Source organism: Oncorhynchus keta, chromosome 14 (assembly GCF_023373465.1).
Source record: "Oncorhynchus keta strain PuntledgeMale-10-30-2019 chromosome 14, Oket_V2, whole genome shotgun sequence".
Classification (NCBI taxonomy): Eukaryota; Metazoa; Chordata; class Actinopteri; order Salmoniformes; family Salmonidae; genus Oncorhynchus; species Oncorhynchus keta.
In genome coordinates, this window is record NC_068434.1 from 19,696,236 (window position 1) to 19,712,446 (window position 16,211).

Here is a 16,211-nt window from a genome sequence, read left to right on the forward strand (position 1 = left end):
CACAGCTGAAAACTGTTTTGCTGATTAAAGAATCAATAAAACTGGCCTTTAGGTTAATTGAGTATCTGGAGCATCAGCATTTGTGGGTTTGATTACAGGTTCAAAATGTCCAGAAACAAAGGAATTTCTTCTAAAACTTGTCAGTCTATTCTTGTTCTGAGAAATGAAGGCTATTCCATCTGAGAAATTGCCAAGAAACGAAAGATCTCGCACAACGCTGTGTACTACTCCCATAACACAACAGCGCAAACTGGCGCTAACCAGAATATAAAGAGTGGGAGGCCCTGATGCACAACTGAGCATGAGGACAAGTACATTAGATTGTCTCGTTTGAGAAACAGACGCCTCACAAGTCCTCAACTGGCAGCTTAATTAAAAGGTACCCGCAAAACACCAGTCTCAACGTCAACAGTGAAGAGGAGACTCCGGAATGCTGGCCGTCTAGGCAGAGTTGCAAAGAAAAAAACATCTCAGAATTGCCAATAAAAATAAAAGATTAAGATGGGCAGAAGAACACGGACACTGGACAGAAAAACTCTGCCTAGAAGGCCAGCATCCCGGAGTCGCCTCTTCACTGTTGATGTTGAGACTGGTGCTGTGTGGGTACTATTTAATGAAGCTGCCATTAGAAATTTCTAAGTGACCCCCACCTTTTGAACGGTAGTGTATGTGAACCCTTTGGAATTACCTGGATTTCTGCATAAATTTTACATAAAATTTGATCTGATCTTCATCTAAGTCGCAACCATAGACAAACACTGTGCTTAAACGAATAACACATTAATGTATTTTTATTGTCTATATTGAATACATCATTTACACATTCATAGTGTAGGGTTGAAAAAGTATGTGAACCCCTAGGCTAATGACTTCCCCAAAAGCTAATTGGAGTCAGGAGTCAACTGACCTGGAGTCGAATCAATGAGACGAGATTGGAGATTTTGGTTAGGGCTGCCCTGCCCCATAATAGAAAACGCTCATAAAATTTGAGTGTTCTATTAACAAGAAGCATTGTCTGATGTCAACCATGCCTCGAACAAAAGAGATTTCAGAAGACCTAAGATTTAGAATGGTTGACTTGCATTAAGTTTGAAAAAGTTACAAAAGTATCTCTAAAAGCCTTGATGTCCATCAGTCCACGGTAAGACAAATTGCCTATAAATGGAGAAAGTTCAGCATTGTTGCTACTCTCCCTGGGAGTGGCCATCCTGCAAAGATGACTGCAAGCTCACAGTGCAGAATGCTCAATGAGGTTAAGAAGAATCCTAGAGTGTCAGCTAATGATTTATAGAAATCTCTGGAAGATGCTAACATCTCTGTTGACGAGTGTACGACAATAATGATGTTGATGGGAGGACGCCATGGAAGAAGCCACTGCTGTCCAAAAAAAACATTGCTACACGTCTGAAGTTTGCAAAAGAGCTCCTGGATGTTCCACAGCGCTTCTGGCAAAATATTCTGTGGACAGATTAAACTAAAGTTGAGTTGTTTGGAAGGAACCCACAACACTATGTGTGGAGAGAAAAAAGGCACCACACACCATCAAAAACTCATCCCAACTGTAAACTGTGATGGAGGGAGCATCATGGTTTGGGGTTGCCTCAGGGTCTGGACATCTTGCTATCATCGACAGAAAAATCTATTCCCAAGTTTATCAAGACATTTTGCAGGAGAATGTAAATCTATCTGTCTGCCAATTGAAGCTCAACAGAAGTTGGGTGATGCAACAGGACAACAACCCAAAAGACAGAAGTGAATCAACAACAGAATGTCTTCAACAGAAGAAAATACACCTTCTGGAGTGGCCCAGTCAGTCCTGAGCTCAACCCGATTGAGATGCTGTGGCATGACCTCAAGAGAGCGGTTCACACCAGACATCCCAATAATATTGCTGAATATTCCTGACCGTTGTGCAGGTCTGATCCGCAACTACGGAAAACGTTTGGTTGAGGTTATTGCTGCCAAAGGAGGGTCAACCTGTTATTAAACTTCTTCGGGATCGGTGTCCCTTCCACAGGACGGTTGAGCTAACGTAGGCTAATGCGATTAGCATGAGGTTGTAAGTAGCAAGAAAATTTCCCAGGACATAGACATATCTGATATTGTCAGAAAGCTTTAATTCTTGTTAATCTAACTGTACTGTCCAATTTACAGTAGCTATTACAGTGAAATAATTCCATTCTAGAGTTTTGAACATGAAAAGTTATTAACTTCTTGTGACTCCAAACCTGTATCCGGGAGCGTAATCATAGCCTCAAGCTCATTACCATGACGCAACGTTTCCTATTCATGAAAATCGCAAATGAAATTAAATAAATATATTGAAACACAAGCTTAGCCTTTTGTTAACAACACTGTTATCTCAGATTTTCAAAATATGCTTTTCAACCAAAGCTACACAAGCATCTGTGTAAGAGTATTGATAGCCTAGCATAGCATTAAGCCTCGCATTCAGCAGGCAACATTTTCACAAAAACAAGAAAAGCATTCAAATAAAATGATTTACCTGTGAAGAACTTCGGATGTTTTCAATGACGAGACTCTCAGTTAGATAGCAAATGTTCATTTTTTCCAAAAAGATTATTTGTGTAAGAGAAATAGCTCCGTTTTGTTCATCACGTTTGGCTAAGAAAAAAAAACGAAAATGCAGTCTACACAATGCCAAACTTTTTTCCAAATTAGCTCCATAATATCGACATAAACATGGCAAACGTTGTTTAGAATCAATCCTCACGGTGTTTTCACAATTCTATTCGATGAAAAATCATTCGTGGCAGTCAGTTTCTCATCAGAGGCAAACGGAAAAATACTGCAGCTGGAGATTACGCAATAATTGCGACGGAGGACACCAAGCGACCACCTGGTAGATGTAGTCTCTTATGGTCAATCTTCCAATGATATGCCTACAAATACGTCACAATGCTGCAGACACCTTGGGGAAAACGTGGAAAACATAAGCTGACTCCTAGCTCCTCCACAGCCATATAAGGAGTCATTGCCATGAGGCGGTTTCAAAAAATGCGGCACTTCCTGATTGGATTTTTATCTGGGGTTTTTCTGTAACATCAGTTCTGTGGCACTCAAAGACAATATCTTTGCAGTTTTGGAAACATCAGTGTTTTCTTTCCAAAGCTGTCGATTTATATGCATAGTCGAGCATCTTTTCGTGACAAAATATCTTGTTTAACTTCTTGCGGCGAGCCATCCCGGATCCGGGATCGTGAATACAGCCTCAAACTCATTACCATAACGCAACGTTAACTATTCATGAAAATCGCAAATGAAATGAAATCAATATGCTAGCTCTCAAGCTTAGCCTTTTGTTAACAACACTCATCTCAGATTTTCAAAAATATGCTTCTCAACCATAGCAAAACTAGCATTTGTGTAACAGTATTGATAGCTATTGATAGCTAGCATTAGCATTTAGCGTTAGCATTCAGCAGGCAACATTTTCACAAAAACAAGAAAACCATTCAAATAAAATCATTTACCTTTGAAGAATTTCGGATGTTTTCAATGAGGAGACTCTCAGTTGGATAGCAAATGTTCCGTTTTTTCCTGAAAGATTATTTGTTTAGGAGAAATCGCTCCATTTTGTGCGTTACGTTTAGCTACTAAAAAAAACCTGTATCCAGGATTGTGTAAATCTATCCGCAAGCTCATGAGCATAAGACAACGTTAACTATTCATGAAAATCGCAAATGAAATGAAATCAATATGCTAGCTCTCAAGCTTAGCCTTTTGTTAACAACACTGTCATCTCAGATTTTCAAAAATATGCTTCTCAACCATAGCAAAACTAGCATTTAGCGTTAGCATTAGCATTTAGCATTAGCATCAGCAGGCAACATTTTCACAAAAAACAGAAAAACATTCAAATAAATAATTTACCTTTGAAGAACTTCGGATGTTTTCAATGAGGAGACTCTCAGTTAGATAGCAAATGTTCAGTTTTTTCTGAAAGATTATTTGTGCAGGAGAAATCGGTCCGTTTTCTGCGTCATGTTTGGCATGTTATAAAAACGCCAAACTTTTTCCAAAATAACTCCATAATATCGACTGAAACATGGCAAACGTTGTTTAGAATCAATCCTCAAGGTGTTTTTCTACATATCTCTTCAATGATATATCGTTCGTGGAAGTGTGCTTTCCCCTCTGAACCCCATGGGAAAATGCCTGCAGCTGAAAATTACGCACCAATTTAGACAAAGGACACCTGGCGGACCCCTGGCAAATGTAGTCTCTTATGGCCAATCTTCCAATGATATGCCTACAAATACGTCACAATGCTGCAGACACCTTGGACGAACGGCAGAGAGCTTAGGCTCATTCATGGCACATTCACAGCCATATAAGGAGACGATGGAATACAGAGCCTCAAATTCTGCTCATTTCCTGTTTGAGGTTTCATCTTGGTTTCGCCTGTAGCATGAGTTCTGTAGCACTCACAGATAATATCTTTGCAGTTTTGGAAACGTCAGAGTGTTTTCTTTCCAAAGCTGCCAATTATATGCATAGTCGAGCATCTTTTCGTGACAAAATATTGCGCTTAAAACGGGAACGTTTTTTATCCAATAATGAAATAGCGCCCCCATAGCTTCAAGAAGTTAAAACGGGAACATTTTTCATCCACAAATTAAAATAGCGCCCCCTAGTTATAAAAGGTTAATAAACAAATTAGGCACTCTTGATACAACATTTTGAACAGAAATGCAATGGTTCATTGGATCAGTCAAACGTTGCACATACCCTGCTGCCATCTAGTGACCAAAATCTAATAGTACAAAAGAAGAATACACAAGACTGGTTGGTTTTATCTTTGTATTATCTTTTACCAGATCTAGTGTGTTATATTCTTCTACATTCCTTTCACATTTCCCCAAACTTCAAAGTGTTTCCTTTCAAATGGTACCAAGAATAAGCATATCCTTGCTTCAGGGCTTGAGTTACAAGCAGTTAGATTTGTGTATGTCATTTTAGGTGAAAATTTTAAAAAGGGGGCGGATCCTTAAATTCAAGGGTTCACATACTTTTTCCAACCTGCACTGTGAATGTTTACACAGTGTGTTCAATAAAGACATGAACATTTATAATTGTTTGTTATTATTTTAAGCAGACTGTGTTTGTCTATAGTTGTGACTTAGATGAAGATGTGCTCAACAAGCCGACCTGGTTAAATAAAGGTGAAATAAAAAACAATACAAAAACAATCAGATAACATTCTAAAGGGTTCACATACTTTTTCTTCCCACTGTATGCCTACTCACCAAACAGATGTCATGGCCATAATTCATCACTATGCAGTGTTCAATGTGGAATTGTTCATCCATTTAGAAAATTCAGAAGATTAAATCGAACGTCTGTATATTGAAAAGAAGACAAATGTTGGTTTGTAACCCTGAATTTTTTCTTTCATCTCAAACAAATTGAGCCCCGTTTCAAATGATCCCTCTCTGATAATAACTGCTCCAGGCATGAGATGTGCATCACTTCACACTGGCAACTTTATTAATTTGGATAAATATTCTGTTATATTTTATTCTTATATTACATCATGTTTTTTTACAATAAATTAGGTGTTTTGACTAAAAAATTGGCTCAGGAATTAAGAGCGTCTGTCTACTACTGAACTTCCGGCGCCGACAAGAGATGGCCGCCTCTCTTTGCGTTCCTAGGAAACTATGCAGTTTTTTGTTTTTTTACGTGTTATTTCTTACATTGGTACCCCAGGTCATCTTAGGTTTCATTACATGCAGTCGAGAAGAACTACTGAACATAAGAGCAGCGCCAACTCACCATCAGTACGATCAAGAATATGACTTTCGCGAAGCGGATCCTGTGTTCTGCCTTTCACCCAGGACAACGGAATGGATCCCAGCCGGCGACCCCAAAAAACGACTTCGAAAAAGGAGAAAACGAAGCGGTCTTCTGGTCAGACTCCGGAGACGGGCACATCGTGCACCACTCCCTAGCATTCTCCTCGCCAATGTCCAGTCTCTTGACAACAAGGTTGATGAAATCCGAGCAAGGGTAGCATTCTAGAGGGACATCAGAGACTGTAACGTTCTTTTCTTCACGGAAACATGGCTCACTGGAGAGACGCTATCGGAGACGGTGCAGCCAGCTGGTTTCTCCACGCATCGCGCCGACAGAAACAAACATCTTTCTGGTAAGAAGAGGGGCGAGGGCGTATGCTTTATGGTTAACGGGACGTGGTGTGATCATAACATCATACAGGAACTCAAGTCCTTCTGTTCACCTGATTTAGAATTCCTCACAATCAAATGTAGACCGCATTATCGACCAAGGGAATTCTCTTCGATTATAATCACAGCCGTATATATTCCCCCCCAAGCAGAGACATTGATTGCTCTGAACGAACTTTATTTGACTCTTTGCAAACTGGAATCCATATATCCGGAGGCTGCATTCATTGTAGCTGGGGATTTTAACAAGGCTAATCTGAAAACAAGACTCCCTAAATTTGATCAGCATATCGATTGCGCAACCAGGGCTGGAAAAACCTTGGATCATTGCTATTCCAACTTCCGCTACGCATATAAGGCCCTGCCCCGCCCTCCTTTCGGAAAAGCTGACCACGACTCCATTTTGCTGATCCCTGCCTACAGGCAGAAACTAAAACAAGAAGCTCCCGCGCTGAGGTCTGTTCAACGCTGGTCCGACCAATCTGATTCCATACTCCAAGACTGCTTCCATCACGTGGACTGGGATATGTTCCGTATTGCGTCAGACGACAACATTGACGAATACGCTGATTCGGTGTGCGAGTTCATTAGAACGTGCTTTGAAGATGGCGTTCCCGTAGCAACGATTAAAACATTCCCAAACCAGAAACCGTGGATTGATGGCAGCATTCGCGTGAAACTGAAAGCGCGAACCACTGCTTTTAATCAGGGCAAGGTGACTGGAAACATGACCGAATACAAACAGTGTAACTATTCCCTCCGCAAGGCAATCAAACAAGCTAAGCGTCAGTATAGAGACAAAGTAGAATCTCAATTCAACGGCTCAGACACAAGAGGTATGTGGCAGGGTCTACAGTCAATCACGGATTACAAAAAGAAAACCAGCACCGTCACGGACCAGGATGTCTTGCTCCCAGGCAGACTAAATAACGTCCAACACCACAGACCCGGGGCCCCACCTCCTGTACTCCCTGCTCTGGGCTCCAACTCAATCATGAAGTTTGCCCGCTTTGAGGACAATACAGTGCCACTGACACTGCCCGCAACTAAAACATGCGGACTCTCCTTCACTGCAGCCGACGTGAGGAAAACATTTAAACGTGTCAACCCTCGCAAGGCTGCAGGCCCAGACAGCATCCCCAGCCGCGCCCTCAGAGCATGCGCAGACCAGCTGGCTGGTGTGTTTACGGACATATTCAATCAATCCCTATCTCAGTCTGTTGCTCCCACATGCTTCAAGAGGGCCACCATTGTTCCCGTTCCCAAGAAAGCTAAGGTAGCTGAGCTAAACGACTACCGCCCCGTAGCACTCACTTCCGTCATCATGAAGTGCTTTGAGAGACTAGTCAAGGACCATATCACCTCCACCCTACCTGACACCCTAGACCCACTCTAATTTGCTTACCGCCCAAGTAGGTCCACAGACCCTGGGTCTCGACCCCGCCCTGTGCAACTGGGTACTGGACTTCCTGACGGGCCACCCCCAGGTGGTGAGGGTAGGCAACAACATCTCCACCCCGCTAATCCTCAACACTGGGGCCCCACAAGGGTGCGTTCTGAGCCCTCTCCTGTACTCCCTGTTCACCCACGACTGCGTGGCCACGCACGCCTCCAACTCAATCATGAAGTTCGACGCACGTTCTAATGAACTCGCACACCGAATCAGCGTATTCGTCAATATTTTTATCTGACGCAATACGAAACATGTCCCAGTCCACGTGATGGAAGCAGTCTTTGAGTGTGGAGTCAGCTTGGTCTGACCAGCGTTGGACAGACCTCAGCGTGGGAGCCTCTTGTTTTAGTTTCTGCCTGTAGGCAGGGATCAGCAAAATGGAGTCGTGGTCAGCTTTTCCGAAAGGGGGGCGGGGCAGGGCCTTATATGCGTCCCGGAAGTTAGAGTAACAATGATCCAAGGTTTTACCACCCCTGGTTGCGCAATCGATATGCTGATAAAATTTAGGGAGTCTTGTTTTCAGATTAGCTTTGTTAAAATCCCCAGCTACAATGAATGCAGCCTCCGGATAAATGGTTTCCAGTTTGCAAAGAGTTAAATAAAGTTTGTTCAGAGCCATCGATGTGTCTGCTTGGGGGGGGATATATACGGCTGTGATTATAATCGAAGAGAATTCTCTTGGAAGATAATGCGGTATACATTTGATTGTGAGGAATTCTAAATCAGGTGAACAGAAGGATTTGAGTTCCTGTATGTTTCCTTCATCACACCATGTCTCGTTAGTCATGAGGCATACGCCCCGCCACTCTTCTTACCAGAAAGATGTTTGTTTCTGTCGGCGCGATGCGTGGAGAAACCCGTTGGCTGCACCGCATCGGATAGCGTCTCTCCAGTGAGCCATGTTTCCGTGAAGCAGAGAACGTTGCAGTCTCTGATGTCCCTCTGGAATGCCACCCTTGCTCGGATTTCGTCAACCTTGTTGTCAAGAGACTGGACATTGGCAAGAAAAATGCTGGGGAGTGGTGCGCGATGTGCCCTTTTTCGGAGTCTGACCAGAAGACCGCCTCGTTTCCCTCTTTTTCGGAGTCGTTTTCTTGGGTCGCTGCATGCGATCCATTCCGTTGTCCTGTTTGTAAGGCAGAACACAGGATCCGCGTCGCGGAAAACATATTCTTGGTCGTACTGATGGTGAGTTGACGCTGATCTTATATTCAGTAGTTCTTCTCGACTGTATGTAATGAAACCTAAGATGACCTGGGGTACTAATGTAAGAAATAACACGTAAAAAAAACAAAAAACTGCATAGTTTCCTAGGAACGCGAAGCGAGGCGGCCATCTCTGTCGGCGCCGGAAGTATAGTATACGTATATACTGTACTCTATATCATCTACTGCATCCTTATGTAATACATGTATCACTAGCCACTTTAACTATGCCACTTTATTTACATACTCATCTCATATGTATATACTGCACTCAATACCATCTACTGTATCTTGCCTATGCCGCTCTGTACCATCACTCATTCATATATCTTACGTACATATTCTTTATCCCCTTACACTTGTGTCTATAAGGTAGTAGTTTTGGAATTGTTAGCTAGATTACTTGTTGGTTATTACTGCATTGTCGGAACTAGAAGCACAAGCATTTCGCTACACTCGCACTAACATCTGCTAACCATGTGTATGTGACAAATAAAATTTGATTTGATACTAAATGACCAAAACAAGGCTATGCCATTACACAGCCATGGAGTTCTACAAGCAGGTTACTGCCTTTTTGAAGATTGTGTTTCAAGATATAATATAATAACCAGTTGATATTATGGTTTCAATAAATTCATCTTACATGGCACTTGCTTTTTTATTGAGGCAATTTAGCTATTAGGATTTGTTTGTAATGGTTATGATAAATTACGCGCTGTTGCAATCTTATGACATCTAGGAAAATGCACCCAAAAATCCAGTGTGTGCCTTGTGTTCTAAAATTTTTTTTTTTTTTCATGCGAGTACTCGAACAGTCCAAAAGATTTCAAATGCTCATCCCTAACACACACACATGAAACTCACACACAACACAAACACATATGAGTTACATGTTCCTGCACTGGCTTCACAGAGGCCTGCTTGGAGAGGAGCCCATTGGGTAGAGAGGATCCCATTGGTTTTTGAGAGGAGCCACTATGAGCCCATTAGGTTAGAGAGGAGCCACTATGAGCCCATTAGGTTAGAGAGGAGCCACTATGAGCCCATTAGGTTAGAGAGGAGCCACTATGAGCCCATTAGGTTAGAGAGGAGCCACTATGAGCCCATTAGGTTAGAGAGGAGCCACTATGAGCCCATTAGGTTAGAGAGGAGCCACTATGAGCCCATTAGGTTAGAGAGGAGCCACTATGAGCCCATTAGGTTAGAGAGGAGCCACTATGAGCCCATTAGGTTAGAGAGGAGCCACTATGAGCCCATTAGGTTAGAGAGGAGCCACTATGAACCCATTAGGTTAGAGAGGAGTCACTATGAGCCCATTAGGTTAGAGAGGAGCCACTATGAGCCCATTGGGTTAGAGAGGAGCCACTATGAGCCCATTAGGTTAGAGTGGAGCCACTATGAACCCATTAGGTTAGAGAGGAGCCACTATGAACCCATTAGGTTATAGAGGAGCCACTATGAGCCCATTAGGTTAGAGAGGAGCCACTATGAGCCCATTGGGTTAGAGAGGAGCCACTATGAGCCCATTGGGTTAGAGAGGAGCCACTATGAGCCCATTAGGTAGAGAGGAGTCTCTATGAGCCCATTAGGTTAGAGAGGAGCCACTATGAGCCCATTAGGTTAGAGAGGAGCCATTATGAGCCCATTAGGTTCGAGAGGAGCCACTATGAGCCCATTAGATAGAGAGGAGCCGCTATGAGCCCATTAGGGTAGAGAGGAGCCGCGATGATTCCAGCTCCTAATCTCTTTGATTAGGAGCACTGTGGTCACCACGGGATCACCATAGTTTGTCTTGATGTGGCAGCCACAGTGTGCGGAAACAAGCCTGCTGCTGATGCGTGTAATGAGTCAACACATGCAGGCAGGAGCTTCCTGTTCTTGCCACCTCCAACAGCACTGAGCATTGTTTACGAGCTGTGACCACCATCTTGTGAGACAAGACTTCACCGAGGCTGCATCTCATTAGTCTTTAAGCAGTCTCCTCTCCTTCATCTGCATCGGTCTGGAAACAGGATAGCAGGGAGCAGGGCAATATGGTGGATGCTTACTGGGAATTTGTTGAGGAGAGGAAGCCATGCGATGCTGTTGAGATGCAGCCTCAAAAAGTCTAAGTTGTAATACCACGGCTGAAACCTTTTGGGACCGAAGACAAGAAAGTGACGGTTGTCAGGGTGATAAGAACATTGCACCAAGTCATCAGGTGGCCCTTTTCTCAGTAGAAAGAGAAGCGAACCGTTTTGTGCCTTTTCCATTGTGATCAACTGACGTGTCATGGATCAGTTTCAAAACCAACCCTTTGTGAAATCCCAATATCCCACCTCACCCCCTAATGAAAATAGATTCTGCCTATGTGTTTGTTGTGCTTTTTTTTTGTTTACCTTTTATGCTAAAGTGACAGTGTGGCATTGTTTTCAGTGCTCTGTGGGGTGACTCACCTGTCCCCCATCTCTCTCTCTCTCCCTCCTCCCCTCCACAGACACCACAGACCACTACGACCCGGACTACGACTTCCTGCACCAGGACCTGTCCAGCTTGGAGCAGATGACTCCTGTGCCAGTGGGAGCGTGCCTCAGCCCCCTGCCTGAGTCCCACAGCGAGTCTTCCTGCCCTGGCCCCGGTCCGCCTCTGGCACAACTCCACTTCAGCTCCCTCCAGGGCTGCTCCGTGACTTCCGCCCTGCCGCCCCCTGCCCTGCCAGAAAAGAAGCGCAGAGGTGGCGCCTGCTCAGGCTTTTCCGACGGCTCCTACTCGGGCTCATCCTGGTGCGTTTCCTTTGAGCGCCACCCATCCCAGTACGACAACCTCATGGAGGAGGACCTACCGCCTGTGCCCCCCTTTCCCCTGTTCACGCCCGACATCTTGCCCCTGTGCCACACCGCCGGGGGGTTTGTGTCTGAGTTCAGCGGCAGCGAGACGACAGACGTACCTCAGAGTCCACCGCCACTCCCTGAGAAGAAGAGCCGTCACAGTGAGTATCTGATGTCAGGGGGAGGCAGAAATAATTCATAAAAAGCCTTATACAATCTCTGCTGTTACCAGGATTTTGACATTTAAGCTCCAAATACAGCGGATTAGGCCCCTTAGCTATGTCTGTAATGCACACGGAGGCCTACTGCTGTGCTATAATGATAAAACCACAGAATTAAATAGAACATTATATTTTATCTCAGTGTAACGTTGGGGTCCCATGTTTTTTTCCAGTAGGGGTTGTGGCTGGGTTCATACAAAACCTGGCACCTGGCACTCTGTTCAGGGGCAGAACGACAGATTTGTACCTTGTCAGCTCGGGGATTTGAACTTGCAACCTTTCGGTTACTAGTCCAACGCGCTAACCAGCCAAAAATCTATCATCTATTTTTTTATGTTTTTGCCGAGGATATCTTCGATTATACATCTAAGATGTTTGGTGCAGTTTTTGTGAATGAAAAAGTATGCAAGAAAAAGAGTAATCTCTTGTTGAATGACAGCAAAGACTTTATTGAAGAATCCATACTGTTGACCAATCACCGATGAAGGGGCGTAGACTTCTATGGGGTCAATTTCAAGCCATGTATTGAATTCAAAATAAAATAAATTGTGAACATGAAAAATAAAGTTGAGAATATTAACATGATATTTTCAGGACGGGTGAAATAATGGATGTTGAAATCAAAAACCCAACAATTAAAAGCAAAATGTATAGAATTATATGCACAGAATTGTATAAATAAGACATCAAACCCCAAAAACTTGTAAGCAAATCATTTTAAAGTGAGAGCAAAACTCTATGACAAATGATTACATTTGTTTTTTTGAAAACTAATGCAAAAATCGTTTTCGGTTAAACTTTCCCAGTAACCAATCCTATTGAATAGATTTTGCCTCCGCTCTTGCCTTAATGTACTACCTTTCGGTTACACATCTCGTATCTTTGCTTTCACTGCCAGTCTTTTCGATTGCAAGTTTGGGCATCATTTTCCCGTGAAAGGCGAGGTTTAGAGGGAGGCGTAGACAATGAGTCTCCATTGGTCCGCTAGTTTTGGAGTGACGGTTCGTCTTAACCCAATCAATGAACATGAATTACCTGTCGCACAACGTTCAGCGCAGGTGTTGGTAACTGGTTCGCCATACATCTGCGCTAAACTTTGTGCAACAGGTAATTCATATGTTTACTAAGTTGTTAGATGGTTTGTTATTAAATGTATTAGATAGACATGCTTCTAATATCTGTACATTATTGACCCGTGACTGACATATTTTTGAAGTCCGTTAGCTAAAACCATAAAACTAGGTGACGTCAGACCGTCTACTCAAATAGGCAGTAGAAAAAAAGCCTGTCTATCATGTTCATTGATTGGGTTAAGACGAACCGTCACTCCAAAACTAGTGGACCAATGGAGACTCATTGTTTGCTTTTGATGTCTTATTTTTGTTTACAATTCTATACATTTTGCTTTCAATTGTTGGGTTTTTGATTTCAACATCCATTATTAATTTCACTCATCCTCAAAAATATAATGTTTACATTCTCAACTTTATTTTTCATGTTCACGATTTTTTATTTATTTTTTAAATCAATACATATGGCGTGAAATTGACCCCGTAGACTTCAGCTACCACCTTCGGTTTGCCTCAAGAAAAAATGTTGTGCGCCCGAACAGATGACAAAAAAAACATACCCTAGTCTAAAACGTCACAAAATGTTGTCATAATATATGCACAAACTCTTCCGAACTGTTTCGGCTGGGAAGCATTTGGACACCTTTATTGTGCAGGTGTGTCCGTCTGATACATGCTTGTAATCCCTGTAGATCTGCCATACTTATTATGTCCCTATAGGATTTGGTTGTTCCATCTTTCCCTCAACCCTCTGTCTGCTAGCTAGACCATCACAATGGAGCCAGCCATGTTGGATAGGACATGCTGCTGCAGCTGCTGCTGCTGAACGAAGAGCCGTTGGGAGTTCCATGCGCTTCATGTTTGTGCTGCAGGCTGGCCCTGTAGGGGTGTGGGTGTAGGTGTGTGTGGATGAGTCCACAGCTAGGAGCCCTGTGTGCACACACACACACACACACACACACACACACACACACACACACACACACACACACACACACACACACACAGAGGCCTGGAGGTTTCACTTATGCCAGCCCTGTGAGCTCACATGAAATAATGCATTTGTTGATGGAATGTGTCAGTTAATAGAGGAGGGGACTCTCCCGGCTGTGCAGGAAATTAGCTTGTGCTGATTGGCCCTCTCAGCGTATGTGTTGAAGGGTGGCCATAACTATGTAGTAATCAGCACATTTTATATGTTCGTAAGCACTATAAAGAGCTTAAAACCAGGAGCAGCAGGTCTGGCTGCACTTGTGCCTCCGCTAGCCTGTTTATTTAGATTTTCAACAGCAGAGCACTGTTCTAATGACTGAATGGTCAGGGTTTCTACAGGGCTTGCATTGTCATCTCCCCCAAAATACGATTTTCTTGTTTTGAAATTGTATTTAATGCACACCATGACCATTTTTCATTTTTACAATTTACAGGATTGGAAGTGAAGTGCTCCATTTAAACCAACGTTTGACATGTAGAATTTCCTCCTCATCTAAACACTATAACAATGTGTAAACGGTTTGGGATACTCTGAAGAACACTGTCATTATCATCTACAAGCGCATTGTTATTGTAATATCCCGTTTTTTTTGGTCTGTGTTTGTGTGCGTCTGTGTGTGTGTGCGTCTGTGTGTGTGTGCGTCTGTGTTTGTGTGCGTCTGTGTGTGTGTGCGTCTGTGTGTGCACGTCTCACCCCCACAGTACTGAAGTACATGCAGTTTGTGGAAGACTACTCGGAGCCCCAGCCCTCAGTTTTCTACCAGATGCCACAGAGCAAGAGCATCTATGAGCAACGCAACAAGCACTTCCAGGAAGTCTACGGCTTCAATGACTCGTTTAGCAGCAGCGACTCTGTCCACGAGCCCCTCCCACCCCCGGCACTGCCACCCAAACAGAGGCAGCTGGTAAACTATAGCCCCTCACCTCACACTGAAGCCACACTGAGGCTTCACACTCCCCAGTGTTACAACATGCAGTACGCCAGCCCATCCACACACCCTGTTCACACACATCCATCACTTACCAAGGCCCAATACATATGCATTTCAGGAAACTCATTTTCTTATCATATATTGTACCAAGTGTGTAGTGGTGAGTGAGTCCATGATGTTTTAGCCCATCTGTATAACATAGAAGAAGAAAAGCAGGGTGTTAAGTGTTGAGTCTAGTGGTAACTCATCTCCAAACTCTACTTCAGTACATAGAGAAAACATTTTAAAAGACATGTTTTATTGTCACATACACAGGATGGGTGCAGAGACACGGCACCCCTGGAGCAAATTAGGGTTAAGTGCCTTGCTCAAGGGAACTTAACCAGTAGGCTAACTTTTGCATCATAAAAAAACATCTTAACAACAAATACAAATCAGTGCAACGGTACAATTTAAATTACTACCACTTCTCAGTAAGATGTGTTTTTCCGCCGGCATAAAACGAGATTGGCCTTTTGTATAGACTTGTCCTCCATGATGTCCCATCTTACATCCCACCACTGTATTTGAATTGAATTTGTTTTCATCATTTTGGCCATTTGTTATGTTTGTTTCAGGCCTCTGCAAGGCTGTAGTAGTTTACTTCCCAGATTATATTCAATGCCATAATCTCTCTACCAGACATTCATGGTTGGAAAAAGTCATTTGCTCTGCCAGAAAAAAAAGCATGAATCCGATATAAATGAGTCAATCCATGCTCAAGGTTTATCCGTATTTACGGATATTTTTAAACATATCTAAAGCGGATCAAAATGTGAGAAACGAAAATGAAACATTTCTGCACATTTTTTTTCCTGTTATTTGACCGTGTGGATTACTGCATGCCCAGTTCATAGTGGGTGAGGATTAAGACCAATTACAGAATCCTCTGGGGAGCAGGGAAATAAAACAAGGATTGGTTTGAACTTAAGCTATATATGTAGACAGGGGCACAACTTTGGTTTTAGAAGTGGGAGGGACATAAACATTTAAAAATTAAATGTATCCAGTTGGATAAACACGCCAAACAGCCTACCAGACTGCTCTGAGACGTCTGCATGGTCCTAAAGCACACCGTTGCCTCGTTTTGTATCACATTCCAATGATAAAACTGAAGGGGTCAGAATGTGGCGGGGGACATGCCCCCCCCGTCCCAGTGAAAGATGCGCTCCTGGATGTAGGGAGGGAGAGGAAAGGGTGTTTGTGTTTCATGTAATCAAAAAGTTGTTTCTTTGCTGGCGGTTGTTAACTGACATGTCCACATTGTGTACTTTCTGAT

The 16,211-nt window shown here is 43.2% G+C and overlaps 1 protein-coding gene across 3 annotated transcripts in view; it reads left to right on the forward strand.

Annotated features, from left to right (window-relative positions):
* LOC118392915 (rap guanine nucleotide exchange factor 1-like) overlaps positions 1–16,211 on the forward strand; it is a 72,573-nt gene that overhangs the window by 32,509 nt on the left and 23,853 nt on the right. For all 3 annotated transcript variants that reach the window (XM_052461235.1, XM_052461236.1, XM_052461237.1), the window contains exons 9-10: positions 11,347–11,838; positions 14,664–14,866. In XM_052461235.1, coding sequence (XP_052317195.1) covers positions 11,347–11,838; positions 14,664–14,866 — 695 coding nt within the window. The remainder of the gene's footprint in view (positions 1–11,346; positions 11,839–14,663; positions 14,867–16,211) is intronic.